Source organism: Physcomitrium patens, chromosome 11 (genome assembly GCF_059467195.1).
Source record: "Physcomitrium patens ecotype Gransden chromosome 11, ASM5946719v1, whole genome shotgun sequence".
Classification (NCBI taxonomy): Eukaryota; Viridiplantae; Streptophyta; class Bryopsida; order Funariales; family Funariaceae; genus Physcomitrium; species Physcomitrium patens.
In genome coordinates this window covers 10,254,802-10,265,476 of record NC_143420.1, presented here as the reverse complement: position 1 = coordinate 10,265,476, position 10,675 = coordinate 10,254,802, and the positions used below count along the sequence as shown (strand labels likewise).

Genomic DNA, 10,675 nt, shown 5'->3' with positions numbered 1-10,675 from the left:
ACACACACAAAAACACACAGAATATGCTTTGTTGTGGATTTCGTCTCTCGGTTAGAGGAAGCAGGCAATTCCGGTGAGTGGTGGGGATGAAGAATACCGCATCACGACATGAAGATCGCCAAATGTTTTGTTTGCAACTTTGTTATTGGAGTGGCAAATCATCATGTCTATCCTCATCTTTTTTGCTCCACTACGGGAAGTTATCAGTAGCCCCACCTCATGTGATTGATTGCAAGGCTGATTCATCTCCTTTGTCTTCAGACTGGGAGCGTCGGCATATTACAAAACCCCTTGAGAGTCTTCTTCTTCGTGAGCTCCATCGCCATGACTCGACGCTGAACCTGATCTCACAGCACCAGCCACCATAGCGAACTGCAGTCATACGATAAAAGGAAAGACGATACGATTTCTGTGTTGAATGAGTAGACTCCCCCAAAGTGCGTCTCCATCTTTCGAGGGGAGAGTTACAGTAGATGTTGAACGATGAGGTAGAATTGGTGTAGAATTTATCATGTGGAGGTGAGCAGTGGAGAAACACGGAGCAGTCTATAGGTACACTTCATTATCTGAGACTCGATCTAACTTGAATTGCAGAGAGGACAGGGATCTTGTATTATTTTATTATTGGTTATTTTTTGGGGTTTGGTTTTTGATTTGAGGAAGATGAAGTTGCTTATCAAGAGAAGGTGAAGTACTCACTGAGGTTGCACTGCTTCTGGGGATTGCTGCCAGTGCCAGTGCCCGTGGTGCCCGTCAGATGCCGCGTCGACGTCTCACATATTTTTGATGTGGCACTCGCAACCACTGCCACAAAATTGTTTTTGCAACACAAGCGTTTTCCAGTGGTAGCATTTTATTTTATTCTGTGTGTGTGTGTGTGTTTTTCTTTTTTCTTTTTTCTACTTCTTATTTTTGTCTCAGGGATCTCGGTTGCGATGGCTGGCACCGCGCGTGCAAGTTATCAACTAGTGTAGTCTAGGATGTTGCCTAACGTTAAAGACAAGCTCCCTCTCTTTCTCCCTCTGCATGTGCGATCCGCGATTGTGAGTCAGTACTGCCGGTACGCAAATTTCTGAGGTGGATGCATTTGGTGGCATGTGGTCGGGCGATGAGCCGAAATTTTGTCCGTGTAACATTGGCGCAGCCCGCTGCTCTGGCAACCACGATGCTGAGCTGGTGACATCGCTCCCTCCACCATCACCATGCCGAATCGTGGCTTCGGATTCTGGTTGCCCTCTCGTGATGCAACTTATGCGCACATGATCTCCTGCATCATTCCAGATTGAGTCTGCGCCAGAGTGGGTTCCAGGAGCAGTTACGCGCTGGTATGAATCCTGAATACACTTTTTGCCGCTAGGACCCTTGGAGAATTGCGATTCCTGCACGTGAAGCTCAGATTGTCATAGGAGATTGAGACGATAGTTACTTTGGTGTGACCGACGTAACTTGTAAACTTCGCCACTAGCGGAGGTAGAGGAAAAGGGAGGAAGAGGATTTGTATGACAGACAATCGCAATTTACTGCTCGTGAAGTGGTGTAGTACCAGCGATGGCGACCAGCTGGAGCTTTACACTGCTATTGATTCTTACAGTAGTAGCGTTTATCACCTACAGTCAGCCGCTTTTCCATCCTGCTCCAGGTACGTCATGCTTTTCTGACCAACTCGAAGCTGTCTGTGATAGATCGATTGAGAATTCGCTTGTCGCGTTCTTTCCTTTGTGTTCAGTTTGAGTCGGCCAATGCCCGCAAATTCCTACTTCGCAGCAGCATATAATCAAGGTTTGTTTTGTACTCTGTTTCGCATAAAACGGTTGCGGTTGCTATGTTTCATTTATATTTGCATTTTTTTGTTAATCTGGAAGTTAGCCTGTTTCCTTTTTCATGCACACCTCGTCTAGCATTCGGAATTTCTGTCTCTATGAAGAACAAGGTTCAGCTGTGAAATGCCTCGTCCTAAGGAATATGGCACTGCTACAAATAATTTACTACCTTCAAGTTCTCAGTAGACCAATGCAACTCTAAGTTTCGTTTGCTACCGTGGCTGGTTTTGCAGCACCCTTGGAGAGACGTAAGCACTTAGATTTGGAAATCGTTCCACAGGCTGCGATAGCAAGGGGCGCACCGCAGCGCAATCTCCCAACCTTCAAGGTACACAGCAGCGCTTGCTTACCATCAAGTCTCTAATACAATAAATGGCACTGTAATGTAACTAGAGATACTATAAATCTCTCGTGCACTAATCGACTTATCGCGATAATTAATTTCTACGCTCTAACCACTCGACTCTACGGACTGTACCCCCGTCGTTAATCTCTATGATCGGTTGCTCTTGCATCATTCATCCCTCAATTTACTGGATGCAAGGATCCTCATGTGGTTCGTTAATATCCGAAATTTGCGGTTCAATCTCGCCATTAACTAAACCTCTCCCCTCGCCTTCTACCCTAGGCAAGTGATGTTGAATCCTACTCCGACGGGTCACAGAGCTCTGGTACGTTAAACAGTGGGAGCCAAAGACAACGCTCGACGCGGAAACTAATCCAACGCCAGGTCTCATCCCCTTGCGATGATCAGCAGAGGCACGTCATCTGCAGAAGGAAGAGAAGAATCGTCGCCAGCGCTGTCACTAGACCAAGCCCCGACGCAGACCGGCCGCCGCAAACTCGTCCGTGTCATAATCTTCCACATGCCGAGCCCGCCATTCCCCGAAGGTCGATTTCGGCACACTTCGAATCCGATCGCATGGTTCCCACTGGCCCCAATCCTTTGCACAACAGCAACAGGTCCCAAGTCATCTTTCCATGAATTCTCGTCCTCTGTTACTTCCACCCCATTCTCGAGGTTGCTCTCCTCTCCCTGCCACAATCTTCGACGAAGCGATCGCCTTGAAGCATTATCGAAGACGACATTGAACAGGATTAGGTCAGAAAAGCGAACCTCATTTGCAGGATTTTGCTCGCCAGGAGTCAAGAGAAATCATCACCCAATTACGGCACAAGCAAACACCACCAGCAGCGTAAATTGGCCAAAACCTAATGCAAGTCACGCGTCTCTTTTAATCGCCGACTATGCGTTAATTGAATCTAGAACAGAGTAGGGATTTTTGCCTTCTCATCTCTATCACTGCCTAGTGCCGTTGCCGAACCGCTTGAGTGAACCCTCAAATTACCACGACTGAAAAATAACAGGTGATCAGAACGAGTTCACATTTCTACACACTGCTCGACGGTTTTAAATTTTAAATTTTAAGGTCCAGCTGCAGCGGGTGGAAACCAATAGGATATTGGAGCTTTACGTCCAGAATTAAAGAAATTCATTATGTATCCTTGGAAGTGTTATGAAATAGATTCCCAATACGAACAAATTTCTTTCCATGAACTGGTTCTGCACAAAAAAGTAATCACGTTGCAATGCTTACGGCTCTTAGCTGCTGGGAAATGCAACTGGTAAGACAAAAGCAAGCAATGATCAGTAAGTTCCTTCTGAACACGCCCAAGGTCAATGGATTGGTTTCAGATTTTTTTTTCTAAAAAAAACGTTTTGAGAGAATAAGCAGAGTAACCTGCACCACCCAAAATGAAATTCATTAAGTCCAATTTGTGGGACACGTCTATTGTACATACAGTGCGCTATTCTGCATATTCTCGTCTCTTGATCTTAAAAGGCTTTTGAGCTATTCGAATATTGTGGCAAGCCCGTGGAGATCAGATGCCGAGCTCCTTCTGGAAACAAATCTTCGAGAGGATTCTTTCTACAACTTACCTTGACTAAATACTGAGGTCCTAGTGCGAGCACTTCAGGAACTCTGACTCAAGTATGCTTTTCCCAGCACCAGGATGTCTAATGATATTTCATGGTCATACTTGAAACGCATCTCCATGCATCAAGCTGGCATGGATTTATCCTGACAAGAACTGCATTCTTCAAAACTCCATCCAAACCTTGTGGAACTACTTACCAAATCAACCAGATCCAAGAAAATAAACCCGCCAACACTATGTTCTCAACACTACATATAGTGTATACACCAGACGACAAAACCCTTCATTATACGAGGTCTAGTTCCACCTTTTCTTCACTACGAATATCTATATTTAGCGTCAACTATGGTTGGAAACACCTGATTAGAACATGTTATCTGCCACCTTGGGGTTTACATAGTGAGGATGAAGAGTTTGACCAGTTGAGACGTCCATGTGTGTGCCACCGGACTCTTCACTATTGGAAACCGCACCTGTATTCGTATTATCTGGAAACATATAATGCGAACCAAGTTAATAACAAACAGAAAATAGCTTACGCAATGCTCAAACAAACTCTCCACCAATTGGATCGATTACTTAGTAAAAAGATCCACTTTGAGTTACAAATAGCCTACCAAAGAGAGAAACGATGGATGGTCTTTTGGGTTGAGGTTTCTTCTTAAGCTCCGCTGCTCAAAAGAAACCAAGTATCAGTAACGCCAACAATGCTTCCAACCAGAATAAATAAATAAATAAAGTTTCTCGTATTCAAAGAGATGCTACAGATCAACAAAGATACTAGAAAAGACCCTATCCTTCTCACAAAACCGAAATGTACAAAGGGAAACAAAACTTCGTACCAATAGGTGAGTTCATCATCCCCTTAAAAACATCCGAGTTCTTGTACGTATATCCCACGAAATTCGCATCCTTCGAAGTCAGCATCTGGTAGCATTCAAAATACCATGATATCACTACAGATTGGCAGCGTATGGTACGAACAAAACAGTTTTCAATCCACGGAGGCAGTTCTCGAGTGCTAAATATAATTGCTCATCATGATGAGAATATAGCGCACAAAAGCAAAAGATAAAGAAAGAAAAGACAAGGACGAAGAGGACAAGAAGGCAAGGAATAAGGAAGAAGACAAGGAAGAAAAAACAAAGACGATGACAGTGAGGATTAGCAGTTAGAAAAAAAATCAACAAAGAAGACACAGACGAAGATAAAGACAAATAAAAAATAGAAAAAAAAAAAAAAAAAAAAAAAAAAAAACCCGAAGTCGATCAGGACAACGATTAAAAGTATTTAATAATAAAAAGTCCAATACAAAGACAAAATATATAAATAATCACCACAGAAGACAAAGAAGATGAGAAAAAAAGACCAAAGACCAAAGTCTAAAATAAAAATGCATGAACTAAATGTACAGATTAGCTGAAACTCAAAACGCAACAGAGAAATATGATTACCTTTCGCCAAGGCCCTGATCTTGACGCATGAGGCTGAGAATTCACCTGTATTAATCGCCAACAAATATGAAATACAAGCCAATACAAACTAACAACAAATGTGAAATTAGGCCGTTCCTCCTCCAGCAAGGAAAACTGGCGGAGAGTACAGAATTATGCAGTTAGTCATGATGTTAGCATAAACTAAATAAGTGAAACTACTCAGGATTATCCTGACACATCACAGTAACCTCATTATCCAAAACAAATGCTCCTGCTGCCCACAAAAAACTGACAGCAACCACAAGTGGAAAAAATAAAATATTTGTGGCTTGAGTGAGATATAGTGAAAAATAAATAAATAAATAAATAATACCTCATCAAACTTCTCAAAATTTTGGGTGTCGAGTTCTCCGTTCACCTCTGGCTTGTACGCCGCCTCCATGTCATAGAGTTTGTCCCATGGAACTCCCCTGAACCACGGGTGCGCCTAAACAACAATGAAATTCACAAACTCAGTCGTTGATACATTCTACCAAGTAGCACACCCGTCTAAATCAACTTAATCTCAATGAAACAAATAGAACGCTACACCTCCTCGCCGACCAAATCAACAAGCCAGATAAATCTAGTGGTAATTATCAGCACGGTAAAAACTCGTCAAACTGATATACAGTGAATTAATCGAGAAAGCATGGAAATTCACCTTGATGTCATCTCCACCTCTACATCCTAGACGATGGTCTACATCACAGAGCAATCGACAGATCAGGTCCTTCGCTTCAGGCGTTAACTTTGCTTCATCAGGGAACTTGAGGTAGGTTCTCCAATTTACTATCTGCAGCACATGAAGACATGAACGCATGTTAAAGATAGTTTTTGGATGAAGTAACAGATGAAAGATACTTTTTTCAGTAAAAAAATAACAATGCAACCACCAACTCACTAAAAACTAAAGTTAATAAACAAACATCATCCGATGCGATTGATGATAGTTCGATGCAAATAAGAACTAGACATTTGGCAAAAGACGGTAACATACCTTTCTGCAGGTATTCATAGGGTCATCTGAATAGAACGGTGGATAGCCAACCAGCATCTCAAACATAATTGCTCCAAGCGACCACCTGTAGAAACAAAATCCACATCAACACACACAATACAATGTTCCGAAAATATTTCACAGCAACACATTGGCTCCAACATTGATAATTCATAAGCGTGCTTAGAAAATATTCAAGTTGCTTTTTGAAAGACACATATTTTCTAATGATTCAAGAAGAGTGTTCAGTTAGACAGTCTCCTCATTTTGATGAAATGACTCACCAATCACACTCCATGCCGTAACCTTTCTTCAACAACACTTCAGGTGCTATATAATCTGGAGTGCCAACGGTAGAGTATGCCTGCATTTATTTTTAACCGAGTCAAGTTGCCGTGAAGCCCACAAGTGGTACTGAGGACTACATGTCCCAGAAGAGAAGGTACGTCTGATTATATGAAAGCATCATCCAAACTTGTACTTCATTTCTCAGCAAGTCCTATTCAAAACCATGCTGAACTCAAGACTGCAGAATAAAGAAACAGGGTGTGTAAATTTATCAAACCATCATACAGTTATACATTTCTAATAACAATCCTGCTTTTAATTCTAGAAGAAAATGGGGGGTAATAAAACAGAAAATTAAACAATTCCACTCGAACACAACCTGACAACATAACTCATTGGTTCAAGTCAATTAATCCAAACAATGCGGTACACTAACATCATATTTTTGGCAACCACAAATATATTCATCAAAGATCCTGCTGATCGGAATCCAAACAGACAGAATGCGAGCTTATACCAGCATCCGGCGATTCCGCTGCCAATGTTGCAACTGCTCTTGCTGACTACGATACGGCTGCCCACGCGTGGATGGTTGTAACCGTCCACCCTCTATGTCCATAGGCATAGGCTCTCGGAATTCCTCATCGGTGCTAGGCTCGTGTTCATGTAAAGTTGATAGGGCACTACAATCTAAAGGTTTGCATAATCCAAAATCAGACAGTTTCATATGCCCGTTTTTGTCCAGTAACAAGTTGTCGGGTTTTATGTCCCTGTCACGCAAAATATAGGAAATAGCACATTAAAGAGTACTCTATACAAACTGAATCGAAAACAGATAGTTTAAGTGTCCCAAAACTCTGATGATTTTAATTCTTTCCTGGCCAAGATCTGCCAAACATATTACTTATTTTCAAAATACAGAACTAACCGATGAATGTAGTTGTGCTTGTGGATAGACTGAATAGCCAAAATAGACTGTGCTACATAGAAACGAGCTTCGTCTTCTGTTAGGGTATCTTTGCGCATCAACAATGTCATCATATCGCCTCCTGGTAGGTACTCCATGATCAGGTACAGGTACTCCGAGTCCTGGAAGCTATACTGAAGCTTCACGATGCAGTGACTGTCCACTTCTGCCAGCAAGTTCCTTTCAGCCCTCACATGCTCAACCTGCATTGATGTTGATCAGAACTATGACGGCCAAGAACTGATATGCTACAGGAATGTAGTTTATGATTCGCGGATAACCTAGGCAATGAATGAAACTACTCTAGGGCTACTCAGTCACTTGCGCCTATCTAGGCGGGACAAATGAAAATTGTACCAGATAGAACCAGTACACAATCAAAATCCAAGGTCGCATACATTAACTTGACGTGCCAGCAACACAATCACTTGTAATCCTCCTCACCCGCACACACACCATCCCCGTTTGCATACAAGACTGATCATATTGGCATATGACATTTCTTAGACGAGGATTTTCATTGAAAGTACGAAGGTAAAAATCACATGCCTGCCCTCTTGACAACATTTCAGATTTCTTCAATTTCTTCATGGCGTAAACCTCCCCTGTCGCTTTTGCTCTGCACAGCCTTACCTGCAATCCCACGTTTTACAGTCAATAACGACCTCTTCGCGGTAATCTGCAAATATCCGTAGCTTGCAGATGTATCCCGGACAATCGGTTGCCACAAATGATTGTACCTGTTGAGCTTACAATGATGTTAATTCTAAAGATAAAAGGTATTCCAAACTATCTACTATTAAAAAGAAGGGGAGAAAAAAAAAAAAAAAAAAAAAAAAAAAAAAAAAACCCTTGTTATTTAAAACCATCCTCTGCAGTTAAGTCCGTGAGAAGTTAAGATATAAAATGTCGTGCCCTTCAATTGACACGGACCTCTCCAAAGGCGCCTCGTCCAATGATTGTTAAAAGCTCAAAATCTTCCACGCCCATTTTGTGACGCTGCAAACGCATAAACTCCGTCTCTTTGCGCTCAAGATCTTTCAGCAGGTGGTGCTGGTCCTCTGGAGACACATCGGCATCTTGTAATTTTCGCTCGAGGGTCCAGCGTCTGTCAACAAGAGAAACATCCTCTCCATGATGTGAGTTTCAGACTCACGCGCAAGTCCATGCAAAAAGGCGAAGATATCTAGACTCACCTGCAATCTTCGCCCAACGTAATCGCAACAAATCTTGACTACTCCGCAAAGCCTGACGAGTTTGAATGGTTTCATAAAATAACATTTTCCTTCAGGGTAAGGACGGAAAGATAGGCCCTCTGATTAGCCAACGACGGGTGATCGATGGGTAGCTTGAAGCTCGATTATGCAACCAAATGCCATCCAAAGGAAGGCCGAAGATTACTAAACTCTGTAAACAAACCCTGACCTCCTACTCTAAAAAAATAGGTACAATTATAAGACACAATCAGCGCGTCCTAGGCTCTACAAGTGAAATCAATGGAAAGCACCGAGTTTGTCGGAAGCTAAGTGAAATGAGGATCTGAACGTTTACCCTGAAGTAAACTAAGATCATCGAGGTTGAAAATGAGCCGCAAAATTTTGTACTTAAGATATTTTCAAAGCCGATATCCCACGAAACTTTCAATTCTAGACAAGTAGAAATGAATGTCTTAAGATTGAAGAGTTCACGAATTTCAGGCCTCACAAGAAAGCATGCGCCAGGACAACTATCAGCTGAACAATTCAGTTTCATGGAGGTCGCCGAAAGCAAGCTCAACATGAGCTTCAGAAGTAACGTGAACTGTGGTAGGAGAGTAAGAATTTTCCACTTCGAACAACACACATTCTCAGTTTACGCCGGCATTGCGAATTAGGTCAAAAACAGATTCACAGATTGCGCCAAGGGAGATCCTGAAACTGCCAATTACATGTCTTTCATAATCTGAACGTAGAATTTAACACCTCCAAAACAGATTCTCGAAATATGGAAACGGCCTCACCAGATCTTTCGTACATAAAAATATTGATGAACGGCATTTCCTCGATTGAGACGACCCACATTCTCGAGATTTTCAGAATGGCGATTGGGGCAACGAAGAAAAACAAGCTAAGTCGAATAGCAAGGGAATGTCAACAATATGAGAAAAGCCAAGGGCGCATTCGCCACAGATTGCACTCCGCAAGATCAAGGTTTAAACCACTGCGAGAGCGAGCAGGGGAGGATTCATCAAATACCTCTCTTTCCGTTCCTGCAAACTCTTCATCTGCGACTTGTAATGATTTTCAATATACTGCTTGGCCGCAGCAACTTTCTGGCGAGTGGTACTCGAGGCGAGATTGTCGTCGACCGGTACGCCATCCGCATTCCCAGCTCTCTTCCGCTCATCCGATCCCACGTCCAACCCTCCCATCCCGTCCTGCACCATCTTAAATGATTCGGCCTGGTTCATCATCAAACCTCCTCCTGCTCCCCCTCCTCCTAACCCTTGCCCTGCCTTCCAACCCCCGTCCTTCTGCTCCATCTACCGCCACTGTCCCCGCCCTCGATCTAATCCCAACGCAACCTCAACGTCATCTCATTCGCACTCTCAATCTCGAGCTGCCATCATCGCTATGTCATTCTAATCTTGTAATCACCATCCTTCACATGTAACACTTTACTATCAGACGACGAATCCGGTAATCGCGAATAGCACTGCAGCATGAGATAGCCAGCAGTTAACTTCGTTCCTGCGAGATCGACCGAGGCCACAGCTGGATATATGATGGAGACCGGGGAAGTGCGGGCAAAATATTTTCAACATCCCAAGGCCAGCCACTAGTGCTCTCACAAACACACACAAAATATAGAACCTCGGCCAGCCCTCCCTCCCTCGGCGAGGAGCCCTTCTTCCTCTCGCTATCCTTCTCTCCTTCGCTCTTCTCCTTCTCTTTCTCTCTCTCTCACTCTCTGCAACTCGCTCTGCAACTCTCAAATGCCTTACTTACTTACTTACTTCCTTCCTTCCTTCCTTGCTTCCTCCCTCCCTGCCTCATGACTATGGCGATAGGCCCCTCTTATTCTTCTGCTTCTTCTTCTGCTTCTTCTTCTTCTTCGACGCAGCAACAAGTGCCCACGCTGCCTGCCTCGCGCACACCCACGCACGGACGGAGGGATGGACGGACAGACGCCGCCTCCACTTCGT

The 10,675-nt window shown here is 43.3% G+C and overlaps 2 protein-coding genes across 5 annotated transcripts; one reads left to right on the top strand and one right to left on the bottom strand.

Annotated features, from left to right (window-relative positions):
• Positions 1–1,086: 1,086 nt before the first annotated feature.
• Positions 1,087–3,374, top strand: LOC112288659 (uncharacterized). Of its 4 annotated transcripts, none has more exons than XM_024533097.3 (4): positions 1,087–1,325; positions 1,683–1,779; positions 2,054–2,148; positions 2,449–3,374. In XM_024533097.3, exons 2-4 carry the CDS (start codon positions 1,740–1,742, stop codon positions 2,803–2,805), a joined length of 492 nt encoding a protein of 163 aa, XP_024388865.1. In that variant the 5' UTR covers positions 1,087–1,325; positions 1,683–1,739; the 3' UTR covers positions 2,806–3,374. The 4 variants fall into 4 exon arrangements, with proteins under 4 accessions (XP_024388865.1, XP_024388864.1, XP_090110411.1 ...); XM_024533096.3 differs by lacking the exon at positions 1,683–1,779 and adding an exon at positions 1,541–1,639 and having other exon boundaries at positions 1,183–1,325; XM_090254285.1 differs by having other exon boundaries at positions 1,183–1,325; positions 1,541–1,779.
• Positions 3,375–3,817: 443 nt separating this feature from the next.
• On the bottom strand, positions 3,818–10,442 carry LOC112288658 (uncharacterized). Its single transcript, XM_024533091.3, has 13 exons — positions 9,726–10,442; positions 8,425–8,599; positions 8,041–8,124; positions 7,453–7,694; positions 7,042–7,294; positions 6,521–6,600; positions 6,237–6,321; positions 5,901–6,032; positions 5,571–5,684; positions 5,216–5,260; positions 4,604–4,688; positions 4,379–4,432; positions 3,818–4,249 (listed from the first exon to the last, which is right to left on the bottom strand). Exons 1-13 carry the CDS (start codon positions 10,010–10,012, stop codon positions 4,125–4,127), a joined length of 1,761 nt encoding a protein of 586 aa, XP_024388859.1. The 5' UTR covers positions 10,013–10,442; the 3' UTR covers positions 3,818–4,124.
• Positions 10,443–10,675: the final 233 nt, after the last annotated feature.